The following is a 14,364-nucleotide window of genomic DNA, read 5'->3' on the forward strand; positions in this document are numbered from 1 at the left end:
TTCACATGCTGGGTGCTCCCTTGCATCAGCCCCTTGTCCTGGAGTCAGGCCATGGCATTGGGAGTGGGACATGACCTTGTCTGTGGGCTGGAGGGGATCGTGCTTCACATCTAATTCTTGTTCTCTGCATTTCAGGCCCAGCACTTCCTCCTGGCCACCCCAGTGGTGCTGCTGTGATCCCTGCTTCATCTGGGGGGCCCCCACCTCCGCCACCGCCCCCGGTCCCTCCGCCGCCCATGGGAGCTGCGCCGCCGCCTCCGCCGCCGCTGCCGGCGGGCGCGGGCCAGGGCGCCGGCGCTGAGGATGGGTCAGTGTCAGGGCTCGCAGCAGCTCTGGCTGGTGCCAAACTGAGGAGAGTCCAGCGGGTAAGGAGGTGCCACTGGGACCCCCCAATGGGCTCTGCTCTGCTGCAGGACAGCCTGGCACAGCTTGGTGTCATGGTCTGCAAACCCACAGTGAGACATGGTGGAACATGCTTCAGCCACCCTTTGGGTGAACCTTTAAATGGGATTTTGCAGTGCAAATGAGGCTGAGCAGGAAATGTTGGGTAGAGTTTACTCTCTTCAGAACATAGGAGTTAGCAAATGGCTGCGACTTTTCACATTGCCAGGGTTTCACTACTTCACATAGTCCACCATTGTACTATGCATTAGTGTTTTCACTTATTTTAAGTGGTTAAAACTACACTATACTTACAGAAAAAAACAGTGTAGCCTGTTGAGATCTGGTCAGTAGCTATCTACTTAGGTAAGGGTTGCTTAACCATGCATAAAAATAATTATGAACAAGCAGCACTGTGGGTTTTTTAATAATTTGCCCATATATTTGCATCACCCAGATCTGCCTTGGTTTCAGTAATATTCCTGTGGGTCTTCCTCCCAAGGCAGAACACATCCTATCTCTGGTTTCAGGCTGTGATTGTGATTGCTGTTCCTAACACTTGGGAAAACTAATCATTAAGGGTGTGGTTGTAAAGCAAGCCTTTCATTAATTCAAATCTTGATTTCTCTCTTAAGCCAGAAGATGGTTCAGGAGGGTCCAGCCCCAGTGGGGTCTCTAAGAGCGATGCCAATCGAACAAGTAGCGGAGGAGGCGGAGGAGGACTAATGGAAGAAATGAATAAATTACTGGCAAAAAGGTTTGTACTTACACCTCTAGTAAGCCCCATGAGATCTGCAGCAAATTGTGGAACGAGGCACTGTCATTTTTGTGGTTAGCAGTGGGTGTTTCCTTGCGATTTGACAGGTCCTGCAGATGTTGGTCACCAGTATTGCCCAACTTTTAATGCGAAAGGTGTTGCATTGGAAAATAGGCTGCCTTTCCCAAGTGTTAGATGCTATATTTTTAGATCTAAGTTTTTTAAATAGTGCAAAACTTGCAAATAGTGAAGGAAAAGGATGAATAAAATCATGAAGGGTAGGTGAAGCTATAGGGTGCACAGAGATGGAGCTTTTAAATAATGTTGTCTTAGTATAAAGACAGTTCTCAGCTCAAAAGGTCTGATTTCAACTTTCCTCCATGTCCTGTTCATTTCCAAGCAGTTCTGAACATGGGCTGTGGATTCTTTGAAAATCCTTGTTAAATCCTTTGAAAAGTAGTAAATAAATACACAGCACTAAAAAGTTCCCTGCAGTATAAAATAGCAAATAGATAATTTTCTTTCTTTTCAGAACTAAAATGGCTTGACAGCTCTTAATAGATTTTAGGGGTTCTTGGCCTGCTCTATATCAAGAATGACCTTCACTAACTGGAAGTTGTCTACAGGCAAAGTCAGGTTTGGTGATGCTGGGGTAACTAGCTCTGTTCAAGGAAGCAACCTGAATGGACATCTTATGTTTGGACATAGAATTTCAGCACACTGGTGTGGTTCTAGTCTAAAGTATACTCCAGTATGGCTTTTGGCAGTAGGATCTTGTGTCTTCAGGTATTTAGAGTGGAATTCCCCTGGTATCTTGACAAAAGCACTTGCACTGCCATAAGCATTGTGCTACCACTACTCTGAAAATAACTGAGCTTCAAATCCTTTCCCAGGGACGTGATAGCAACAGAGTTATCCCCTAAATTTTGCTTCACAAAGCCATGGAGGTACCTGGAAATACACAAGTGCCATTCAAGGGTGCAGTATGGGCACGTGCTGTTCAGCTGATACTGAGAGGATTTCCTTTGGCTGCAAATTCCTTTTTATGTGTGATGACATAGGGAAAGGAAGAACCTGGCACTGTGTTTCAGATTGCCTACTATTACCAGAAGGTAAAAAAAAATATTAGTTTGGTTTTAAATTTAGCATGTTCAGTACAGAAATCAGAGTTATGAGCATGGGATCTCAGGGGCCCTTTTCTGAGCAGTAAACCCCATGCTCAGAAACAGGGAATATGTCTAATGCTCAGTAAGTAATGGAGGAAAACATTTCTGGGAGCTCAGATGCTATAAAACACCACTCTCTAGATTCAGTGGGCCCTGTGAGAGCAGCCCTTTGCTTCAAGACTAAAGTGCAAACAGAATAATGAACCCACAGACCACTGTCACTCCCAGCCCAGTTAAGTTTGTTGCAGGACATAAATCTAACACTGGTCTCTCACCCTGGCAAATATTTCCCTCACTTAGATTTATAATAATTACAACTTCTTTTTGTTAGAAAAATCAAGTAAATATTAGAGAAAGACTAAAAAATATTACTGATTTAGTGAAATTATTAATGCAATTAAATGTATGAAAATAATTCCCTCCGAGCACTATATCCTACAGATACATACTGCTCAGTTTGTTCAGTTTTTTGTCAAATTTTAATCAAATCCTCCAAGTTGTGTATCCAGTGAGGCCTTTCTTAGTGCTTCCTGAGATATTTTTTTTCCTGAGTTGAATTTTGTTCACTTCAGAACCAAGACTAAATGAAAAACCTGTCAGATTGGTGTTTAAAAAGCATTTGCTAAGGGAAGTGTTCACAGGTGGATAAGGGTAAAGTTCAGCACAACCAAAGTCCACGTGGAGACTTGAGCTGCAGTTCCCTTAATGGTCTAAAATGGGAAATTGGATTTCTAGGGCCTCAGCACCTGGCCCATTGGAGTAATGTTTATTTAATGGCTTAAATAGAGCTTAAAAATCAAGAATTTGGTTTTCATCATCCAGTTTGTCTAGTACCTAAGAAGTTTTATCATGTATTTTTCTAAAATAAACAACCAACATCTTTGTTTACTGTCATGTCCAGTTTCCCTAGTGGATGAATTGCAGCTCTTTGCCACTTACTCCTCAGAGAGTTTTGGCCCTCCTCGGGAAGCAGAAATGAGTGTGGTTCTCAGGTCCTCACTCAGCTTTGCAGGCAGCACCAACACTGCTGGTCCTGGACTACAGGGCTCAGGAGTTCTGCTGCCTTTGAAGTGATTTCTAGACAAAAATAATCTCCTGTTGGTCACCAAAAGCACTTGGAAACCAGGTGGATGGGCCGGTTTCCTGATTCCTGGTCTCAGCCAGAGCTTTCCCACCCTGGAGGGAAGAAGGGGTCTTGGCTGAGGATAAATGGTGCCCAATCTCTCCCAGTGAAAGTGAACCTGAAAAAGCTTGAAGGGCTTTTTGGACAGTTTTCCCTTCATGTGGGAGCACTGCTCGAGCCCTTTCTCTGTGCAGGATCAGGGATGTGGGATGTAGGACAGGTGACAAAGTGACACTAGAGCTGGCTGCCAACAGTGTCATCGCTGCCATACCCACCTGAGCCTCCTGCTGTGGCAGGGCTGGTCCTCAGAAGCCCCTGAAAAGGAGTGAGTTGTTCCTCCTGCATAGGACCCAGGACTGCCTGAATCCTTGAGAGATGCCATCCTTTTCTCACCCAGTTTCATACCCAGCTTTGCTTCCTCCCTCTGTTTCATCACGTTTCTTTATGCTCCACACCCTGCATTCCTCTCTTAAACACCACCTCATAATTTTGCCCCTCTGCCTGAACTGTATCACTGGGATCTGAATTCTTCACCTCCACCCCAGCCCTACACAACCAAACACATCCAGCCATTGTTATGTTCCCTGGGATGAGCTAAAGAAGAAGTAACTTCCACCCAAGCCTGAATCTTGTTGTCCTGTGAGGGTTGTTTCTAGAGGGTTGACTGTGTCCTATCTCCTTTTCTTTGCAAAGGAGGAAAGCAGCGTCACAGTCAGACAAGCCAGCTGACAAGAAGGAAGAGGAAAGCCAAAATGTAAGTGAGACACTCCTCCCTGCTGTGCTCTTGCAGATCCCTTGTAAGCCAAAGCCCTGTGTTCATTCACTGTCTGGCAGGCAATAACTGCAGTGCTGATCCAGGGATAGATGTGCACATTCAATCCAAAGCCAAATGTAACTGCTCCCACCTTTCCTGGGAACAGCACCCTACAAACAAGAGCAGCTGTTTTATTAGTATTTCATTCACTGTCTAAACCAGGTTAATGAGCTCTATTTCATGGTCTAATCCCAGTGTTGTAGGGAGAAAAAGGTTATTGCCCTGTAAGAAGGTGCAGTGAACCTTCTGGCAAGTTAACTTGAGATAAAGTTCATGTTTCTTATTTTATATTTGAGGCTTGAGCTAAGCTGAAGTAGACCATCAGCCCTGCATCTAAATTTAGGCTGCCAGCCTCCATGCAAAGCAAGAATCAGCTCCCTTCAGACCTCAGAGTGCACAGAGAACATGCCTGGTGGAAGAAGGGAAAATGATGTATTAACCATTAGATCATGGTCAAAATATGTGACCATGATAGGTACACTAAACTGAGATAGACCTTGGACAGCTTTGGGAAACTTTGATTCCCACAAAGTGGAACATTTCTCTTCCACAAAAGCAATTACGCAAGTGGTTTTATTTGACTCAGTCTGTAGACTGAACTTGATGCAACAACTCTGAGTCCAACATGCAGATGAAAACACTTTTCTACCTGTTGAACTGGTAAAGTGTGGAAGATCTTTTCTGTTTTAGGAGAGGGCAGGACTTGCACTGTGTCCTTTCCAGTGTGGTGCTTTTCCAGGCTGCTGCTCACTCAGAATTGCTGTTGCTAGCCAGTAGCCTTGTGAAGGCTTTCTGCCACAGCTGCAAGGTCAGAGCATTCGGTGTGCCTCGTGTTGCCTGCGTAGAGGTGTTCTTTCCAAAGACAAAGCTGCTCAATAGGAAGTCCATTAAAACAATCTAGGTCTTGCCCCAAGCCAAAAGGTTTGTGGGAAGAGCAGGGATAAGCACTTTTCACTGTTCAGGGAGAAAAGCAGCTGTTCTCTGCATGTTGTCCAAGGCATCTTCAAGCACTGAATTTGCCTGTTGAACCCCTATGCAACCACTACTCTTAATCTTGCCCCAAAGCTGGTTTTGAACCATGCACTTGGAGGTGAAAGGCACCATTTAGCTTCTAACCTGCCAGCCTCTGCTTTCTGTCCCTTATTCTCTCTTGCTGAAAGTCTACATTAGTTTATATCCCAAATCAAACTTTTCAATAGCACCAATCTGTTTAGAAAAGTGTTTTAGAGAGCATCTGTTTAATTTGTGTCTTGAGTACATTTCATGTTCTTTCAGACTGGGTGCAATTCCATTTTACAGTGCAGAGCTGATGCTTTACCTGAGTATGTTTTGAGGGTTGCTAGATAATATTGTCATGCCAAATATATGGATGAATGGTTTATGATCTGTCACACATAAATCCAAGATAAAAGAGTCCAAATCTCTGATGAAGTGTTTAGTCTTCTACTTAAGAGGAGTACTAATTGATTTAGTTACATTCTGTTAGTACCTGACTTCCACTCTCTGGTACTGCTGGCTGTCTTGAGGTGACAGACTGGGATGTAGCAACAGCTCCTTTAGGTGGCTCAGTTTCCACATCTCAGAGAGTTTCTAAATTTGGGAAGTGGATGGTTTGTATTTAGGCAACAGCACTTTAGAGTGGTTTCACCTGATTTGGTATATAGAGATAAGAGTGGTTGAGTGTAATCACGAAAAGGTATTCACATTAACTAAAATAAAAAAGGATGTATTTTTCCATCCAGTGTGAGAAAGTTAAAGTTTAAATGGCCTTGAGCCCATAATTTGGCAACAGTGCCTGTTGGACAGGGAGGAAACTTGCTTTTGTACCACATGTGCTGCAGCTGCCTCCAGAGTAGAAGAGGACTCTGCACTTCATCCCTAAAGCTCAGTAATGTCCTGTTTTTCTCTTTGTAGGATGATGCTAGCACCTCTCCTTCAACCAGTACACGAGGCTCTGCCCAGCAGCAGCAAAATTCATCAGGTATTAATTAAGTTGAACTACTGGCATTGTAGTTGTCTTCTTAATCTAGTCTTCTCCACTACCTCTAGCCTCTGGATTCATTGTCCTACTTCTGAGTGCAGAAACTAACAGAAACTAACAGTAACTAACAGAAAAATTCCCAAAAAACCTGTGGTTTTAAAAACTGTATTCAGCAAGAAATTATGACTTTTATATGCTTCACAGTCAAGAAAATTGCAAGACAATTTAGTTAGACATGTAGCTGAGGATCTGTGTCTTCAACATTACACACCTAAACCTTTTAAGAGAAAAAAGCTGTATTATTTTACTTTTTGAAGTGTAGATATCCTGATCTGTACAGGTGGGGTTCAGATGTCAAACTGCTATTTAGTTTGCTGCAATAAGGCTGATCCTGAGAGTTCCCAGATTAAATTGGTTTTCCTAAAATTAATTAAAATAACTGTATCTGAGTAGATGAGCTGCAAGCACTCACATTCATCCCTGCATCAGTCTTGGCTTTCATGCATACTGAGAATCTCTCCCAGGGGAATGACTATTTAACCATTCCAGCTTCCTTTTGGAACAAAGCCATGACCTGTGTGCTTTGCAAGGGAAGGGGAGGAAGCCAGGAGAAAGGTGTATGTAAATGAGATCTAGAGATTTCCTGGGAGTGCCTGTAATCTTTTCAGGACCTCGCAGAGGAGCAAATTCTTGTATATAAAGTTGTCAAATCTCTTCAACAGTTTATTTTAGGAGACTGGGATGATATGAAGTGCTTTCAGCAACAAGTGTTACGTAGTACAGCTTTTTGGGAATGTTCTGTGTGTTAGAAGTGCACACAACATTAAATAAATTCTCTGTGGAGATTTGCATAGTGGGCTCTAACTGCTGTTTTTTTACATACACCCACATTTTCTGCCAACTATGCAGACAGAAAACCTAAGACTTCTTAATATAAAATATAAATAAATATTGTACTGAATAAAGTAAGCCTTGCAGCAATTAGCCTGTATTTCCTAATAGAAATTATTTATGCTTTTCCTCCTGCTGTTCCAGTTCCATTTCTTTTTAGTATTGTTTAACTATGTGGTCCCTAATTAAAGGGATCACTAAGCAGATTTTTGCTAATGCTTTCCCAATAATGTAGGCAAATGCCCTCATTCAGCAGTCTCATTTTCCTGGTTCTTCTCCTAAGTCCCTCATCCTCACTGAAAGAAAGCAACGGCATAAGACAATCCACTTCAGGATATTTTTATTTTTAGAGCAAAAATAATAAACCACCTTTTCATGTTTGTTTTTCAGACTCTGGGAAGAAGCCATGGGAAAGGAGCAATTCTGTTGAGAAGCCTGTATCTTCATTACTTTCTAGGTGAGCTGCGTGGGGTGTCCCAGGCGGGATGCTCACGCTGTCCCCGTGGCACGCGCACGACTCATGTCTCGTTTCATTCCATTGCTGTAGAAATCCATCAGTGGTGAAGAGCTGTGAAGCTAAGAGCCCCACACAATCCCACGTGTCTTCTAGGTACTGGCTAACTGCCTGGCTTCTTACTGTCTTGGCTTGTCCTTTGGCTCATCCCATCATTCAGCACTAGTGTTCGTCCTCTGCCGCGTCTTTTGCTCATTCTCTTGCAATCTGCTTTGTCTGTCTCTGCATCAAGTGTGAAGGTGTCATGGCAGAGCTTTGTTCCATGGAAGCAGCCCCCTGCTCCCTTGGGCATTATAGATGTTAATCATGCTGGAACCAGCACTTAAACCATCCATGTGTGTGTGTGAGTCAGGGACTCGGGTCTGGCAGTGCTGTGCCGTGTGGAAATCACATTTTGGACCATCTCTCTACAGCAGGTTCATGGTGACCCTGCCAATAGGTGAAGCTTTCATTGCTCAACCTCTGCAGAAATTAAAAAGCAAAAGCAGAAATGATCTGAAGAGCTTGCAGCTGGGATAAGGGAAGTTATTCTTCTACCCATGCAACCGCAGTGGGTGCATAAGAAAGGAGAGTGAAACTTGGTAATAAAATCGAGATGTAAAAAGGCCCCACCACAGACAGATCTTTCAGGCACATGGGGTACAGAAACCAGCAGGTGTTAAAAGCCAAGAAACCTAATAGTTTGAATGGCCAAGCTTCAGGATCAGCACCCATGTTTTTAATCACAGAGATTAGGTTTGATGTTGGACAGCTAGAGAGGCTTGCTTCCCTTGCTGGTCCAGGAGCACCCAGTGTTACTGGACACTGAGATGGATGGATAAGCTGAGTAAGGAGGTAGAACACAGGCTTACAAATGTTCAGTATTTACTGCAAAGAGATGTCACTTATTTTACATTGTTAGGCATACGGCAGTGCTGATAGTCTGGAGAGAGGCAAGTTGCCAATGGCAACTATCAGCACATATTTGCTGCTTTGTTTAAAATGCTGTAACATGTTCTGCCCAAACATTCAGAGGGATGCATCAGTGTTACTATAGCAAAATATAGATTTGCCAGCTCTCCTAAAACCACGGAAACATGTTGGTTCGAGGAAATACATGAGCTTCAAATAGATGGAAAAAGACCATTCTTCCTCCTTGGAAATGGGAATGAAACATGGGCTATTTAAAGCAGCCATCACATTTCAGTAGCTATCTTTTGTAATTGCATTGCATCCCAGGAGGAGGAGTTCAGTGGGGAAAAATGGTTTCCTAATTTAGCACCTGGAGTAGTGCTCAGTAGTAGTAGTGCTTGCTTGAAAGACTTCTGTGGGGGAAGCAGGGCAGGTTTCTAAAGCTCTCCATGGTGACCTGTTTCCATTCCTCATCAATTTGAAGGCATTTGGATCTTTCTCAACTCCCTTAGCTGTGAGATGATAGGATACATGTCAAGATTTCCCAAGGAAGGGTTACGAGACCAAACATCCCTCAGGAGCAGCAGCATCTCCGCCAGCCCCCAGTCTGGGCTTAAAGATGATGGCAAAGTTATTTGAAGCCGTTGTAGAGCATAGTTAGTTTTTTAAACGTTTTAGAGTTACTGATTAAAAGAGAAAGGCAAATGGCTTCTACTTCCTTAATTTATTTTATCAGATGTCATCATGGCTCAGCCCACTGACTAATACCATGCAGAAAGACTGATAACACTCAGGTGCACTAGCCATTAAGGCCAGACTGGTTTTGTTTCTGAGTCAATAAAAAATGGCTGCGATACATGACACTATCAACAAACCACACTTGACTCACTGAAGTCTTCCAAGGAAAGGATTAGTGGGTTATTATTTTCCCAATAATATTTTTCTAAGCTGTAACCTACTATTACTTTAGCACCCAGTGAAAGCCTAGGTTGCCAGGACAGAGCTGCTGTACAGAAAAGGGACTATGAGGGAAAACCAGACATGTAGCTTGCAAATTGCAAATGCTGTAATAAAACACAGTGTTCAATGGGCTTTATCCCCTCAGCATTTTCTAATCTGAAATCACTGAGATTTCCAACACAAAAAAAAAAAAAAAAAAAAAAATCACAGCATCTTTGAGGGTCAGGTTGTGCATACAGGAGCAGTGCTGCTCTCTGGCTGCCAAATATTCCTGAGCAGCACTTGAACACAGGTGCTCCTGCTCTGGGGTGGATTTCATCCACACCATCAGGTGGGTGCAGCTTAGCACACACTGCAAGAAACTGACTGGCTTTTTTATGCTTTTCTTCCATTTCTCAAGGATGAAGCCAGTGAGCAGCAGCAATGATGTGGCTATGGATGCCTTAGATTTTGATCGGATGAAACAGGTGAGTGAAGATGTCATTGGCACTTTTAGAGGTTTGGCAAGCTACCCATTTTCCCCCATGCATGCGCTGTACGAGCAAAACGGCTGTTCAGTCTTCTGATTTCCTCTACAACTTAGGTGCCTAGGGAAGGGCTAGCTGGTGAGCAGCAAGAGAGCACAATCTCACTGCTATTCCATCCTTATGCCTGCACAGAAATGTGCAAGTAAATATGCCAGCATCCTCTGCATCCGTGCCTGGGAGTGCAGACGTAGCTGTTAGCAGTGCTAGGCTCTGAGCAGCAATGGAGGTGGGGGACAAGCACAACCATGTTAAACTTGCATTTTCTTCCACCAGTTAGAAGGAAATTCTGAGCAGCTGACTTGTGTTTTGTCTCATCAGGAAATATTGGAGGAAGTTGTAAGAGAGTTACACAAAGTGAAAGAGGAGATAATTGATGGTAAGAAAGAGAAAAATTATTATTTTTCTCATCTTTATGACTAATTTTCCATAGATAAGATGATAGGAACTGCAGAGAGTTCCCTGGTGTTTTCAGACTTCTCTGAACAGCTCTGATTTGTACACACATTTGAAGAACAAGCATCCACCTTATCTGAGCTCTGACCATAACACTGCACTTACATCCTTTATTATGCTGTTGATGAGCATTTTTGCCACCACCCTATGAGAAATTTGCTGGCTGGCGTTTCTCACAGGTTGGGAGGGTGAGAAAGGGCCTGCCTGTAGCCCATGGCACACCAATTTATCACAATCAGCAAGCGTGAAATTCACTTGTAACTTGCTGGCCACACAGGTCCAGGATGAGGAGAGGACAAAGGAAACTAACTGAAAATCCTTCCCAAAAATCTTCTGTAGTTTCCTATGCTTGAAGAGTTATTTCAGACCTTCACTCGATTACAGCTTTCCAAATAGCCACATATTGTTATAATACATTGAAGGAGCTGTACCAAATGTCTCAGTACTTTTTTATAAATTGCTCTGCAGTTTACAACTGAAGGTATTTTTCAGGGCCATTATTAAAATGCGCAGCAAAATTCCCATTTGAGGGCCACATTAGGGCATAGGAAGATGCATGTCCACACCCTGCACTCCCCACCTTAGCTTCACAGGGAAGGGGAGAAAGAGGAGACTTTAAAACAGCTAAAATCCATTCCCTGTGCCCTTGCCCTAGATGTGTGTGCTCACAAAGCTCCGAGGCAGTTTGCAGTTGGAGAGCCCCTTGTCCATACGCTACTGTCCCAGCAGCTTGGCCCTCAGAGCCTCCCTAGCTCATTCCAGTGCAAAACAAGGCATCCACATACACCACAGATGCACCTTCTCACTGTAGTACTGCAGTTTGCAAGCCAGCAGCTGACTGCTTACCCTTACTCATCCTTTTACCCTCCACTCATCCTTTTAGCGGCGCGTACTTTCTGCAGCCTCTGCACTGAGCGATGTCCATCCCGCTGGCTGTACCACTGTGCACTAACTCTCTGCTTTGGTTTTCCAGCCATACGGCAGGAGTTGAGTAGAATCAGTACAACATAATGATTGCAAAGCATTTGGACGGTACTAAGAATGCTAGGAAGATTGGATCATTTCTAAGTGTACCAAGGTCATGCAAGATGGTGGGAGAGGACACCGGCACTGTCTTTGTTCTTACACACTTTTTATTAGCAGACTCAGCACACTTTGAAGCTTGCTGCTGCCTTGGATTCGCTTCATTTTACAAGTCTTAATCTAAAGATTATTAAATTTTAAATTTCTGGATTTTTTAGATTTCATCTGACACTGCACATTGAATTTGTCAGCCTTTTTTGTATTTTGTATTTGCTTATTTAAATGTATTACCTTTCTTTTTAGTAGTAGATAAGAACACACGTGAACCATTTGCTTTTGATAGATGACTTCAAAGTAATTTTACTAGTAGTCTGCAATGTAAATGAAGATCCTTTGCCAACAGAAATGTATTGAGGCATCACCAGAAGAAAGAGACATGTTTAGTTGTCAGCCAACAAGTTCTTTGTCTCAGAGTTATCACAATATTAAAAAATGGTACGTCAGTGCATCACAGTATCTGTGTTCATATTGGTAATAAACTGTTTATTGTCCACACGGCCCTGCCTTTCTTTGTTTCATTTGTCCCTTCAGTTCCTGCACTTCTGTGTCACTTGGTGGTAAAAGGAAGGATATTGAGACTCACTGTGGGGTGGCAGCTCTGTCTCCTGTGGCTGATGCCTTCTCCCACAGGCAGACAGGCCCTCACCTGTGTGGTGAGCACCATGTCCTGCAGGCAGGCTGCCCCCACCTCAGCAATGTTTTGCCAAAGCAAGTGAAGGACAGTGGCTTGAGGCTCTTCTCAGGCCACCACATCTCCTGCTGTCACTGAAAAATACACAGGTCCCATCATCTGTGCTCCTGCAGATTTGCAGTAATAAAAGGGAAGTGTTTGTTCATGCAGAACAAGGCTACCAAAGGTATTGGGTGGATGCAAACTGAAATCCCAGGCACAGCACTGCTGACTAGGGACTTAAGGGGAGTAATTTGTTAATGGTGTGCAGGTCTTGTGCTTTACTGGTACAGGACACTGAACACTTAACAGTGCATAGCCAGTCATATCATCCGGGCCATGAAATTGTTTCCTTTACAGCCATTCTCCCCACCAGAGTGATGCCTTGTCAAGGCTGACCTAGAACAGAGGCTAAACAGAGTTAAATAATAAAGTAGATATTTATTAAAAGGCCTCAATGGATACACCTTGAGCAATACAAGAGCCCAGCCAGGGCTACACCCAAGATGAACCCAAAATGGTCCCAAAAATGATGATTGGTCGTGAGGTCTCTCACTTTTATAAGTTCTGGTCCATTTGCATAGTGGACTTAATTGTCCAGTTAGAGCTTTAGGTTATGAAGTCCCATCCTTCTTGTTTTTCTCTCTTCAGTCCACGTTGTTTATGCTCTTGGGCCTGAAATTTGGATTGGTTCTCCTTGGTCCCCAGCTAGAGAAGGAATTGTTTTGTCTACCTACTCTGTAAAGAGAGCTTACTATCCCTTAATACAAAGCTCAGAACTACACACTAAAGCAGTACAGAATCTGAAAAATATAAAAGCTAAAACCTGAGGCATTAAGAGCAATCTTGGGGATTTCTGCTTGACTTAGTCTGGTGCAAGCTTTGCATGGCAGTTGTCTTGATACCATATTCTGGTAACCCTGTGCAAAAGCCAAGGGATTGGAGTTCCACTATTGAAATCTGTCAAGTATTTTCCAAGTTCCCTTCATTTCTTCAGGCTTCCATAGAGATTTTATTTTAAAAGCCAGGCCCCGAGGATTGGTTTTGGGAGCAGAGCCTGATGCAGCAGCCCAGGATTGCCTGTGATTGTCCCATTGCTGGTGGAGGAGGCAGGAGGGACAGCCAGCCTGCTGCAGAAGATCCAGCAGAGGAGGCAGCATGGGTCCTGTTTGGCAGTCAGCTGTAAAATGTTACCTGTTTTGTTTTGGGGTGTTCTTCAGCACTCTTCAAAGCAACCCAAATGCCTTTTACAAATGAGTCTTTTTCAGAGTCTAGTTATACTGTAGATTAAATATGGGAGAAATATGAGTTTAATGCAACAGTGAGCTCCAGACTGAGACTGATGTTTAATGCCAGCTGTTTAATGCCAGCTGAAGGCAAGAGAGAGGTTAAATAGCAAGATAAAGATTTCCAAATGGGAACTAAAGCAAGCAGACACTGATGTGCACCACATTGCAACACCCCAGGACCACAAGAAGGAGCCATCCCAGTATGAGCAACCCAGACAAGCATCAGTAACAGCAGAGATTAGAATGCTCTGTTGCATAAATCTCTTACAGTAGCTCATGCATTTCCTAATTATAAACCCATTTAATGGCATACCTGATAATGGCAAGTACTCTTCAAAACTGCTGCTTTTCAAGATCACATCTGTTTTGGGAAACTGTCCCATGATCCTGATTAAGGTTCTGGAGGTTGGTGCTTGGCATGGTTCATGTTTTTCCTTGGAATGTGGTGTTCTGCCTAAGGTCAGGAATAACCATGTTGTACAGCCTGGATATGGCATGCCCCTGTGTTAACATCAGCCAGCTGCTGTAAATGGGATTTTCTTACTTTCTTCAATTACCTTTGCAGGCCTCATATAATTACAACATAATGAGCTGAAGTTGAACAGGGACACTTAATACTGGGGGCAAAGTGTGTGGGGTGGAAGGTGGAGCTTGGCAGATGAGCAGTCCTGGCATCACTGTGCCAGTTCCCAGCCTTCAGCTCCAGTGACAAGGATGTGCAAGGTGGCATTATTTCCAGTAGTGGCACTACCAGAGGATTCTCTCCTCCCAGCCAGTAATTCAGTTTGCCAGCTGTCTCTGCAGAAAAGGGTGTTCTTTCATCCTGGGCTTGTGGAGCCACTGCAACAGGACAGGCCACAGGCA

The 14,364-nt window shown here is 43.6% G+C and overlaps 1 protein-coding gene across 5 annotated transcripts in view; it reads left to right on the forward strand.

Annotated features, from left to right (window-relative positions):
* Nucleotides 1–12,036, forward strand: part of EVL (Enah/Vasp-like) — a 147,375-nt gene extending 135,339 nt beyond the window's left edge. For 4 of the 5 annotated variants that reach the window (XM_054275623.1, XM_054275624.1, XM_054275621.1 and 1 more), the window contains exons 6-14: nt 136–365; nt 1,017–1,138; nt 4,121–4,181; nt 6,156–6,222; nt 7,504–7,570; nt 7,661–7,723; nt 9,879–9,945; nt 10,324–10,381; nt 11,432–12,036. In XM_054275623.1, the coding sequence (XP_054131598.1) occupies nt 136–365; nt 1,017–1,138; nt 4,121–4,181; nt 6,156–6,222; nt 7,504–7,570; nt 7,661–7,723; nt 9,879–9,945; nt 10,324–10,381; nt 11,432–11,469 (773 nt within the window). In that variant the 3' untranslated portion in view covers nt 11,470–12,036. The remainder of the gene's footprint in view (nt 1–135; nt 366–1,016; nt 1,139–4,120; nt 4,182–6,155; nt 6,223–7,503; nt 7,571–7,660; nt 7,724–9,878; nt 9,946–10,323; nt 10,382–11,431) is intronic. The other variant, XM_054275625.1, reaches the window with a different exon arrangement.
* Nucleotides 12,037–14,364: the final 2,328 nt, after the last annotated feature.

The sequence above is a fragment of the Melozone crissalis genome, unplaced genomic scaffold (assembly GCF_028551555.1).
Source record: "Melozone crissalis strain CALT ecotype California unplaced genomic scaffold, PUWL_Pcris_2 ptg000018l_1, whole genome shotgun sequence".
Classification (NCBI taxonomy): Eukaryota; Metazoa; Chordata; class Aves; order Passeriformes; family Passerellidae; genus Melozone; species Melozone crissalis.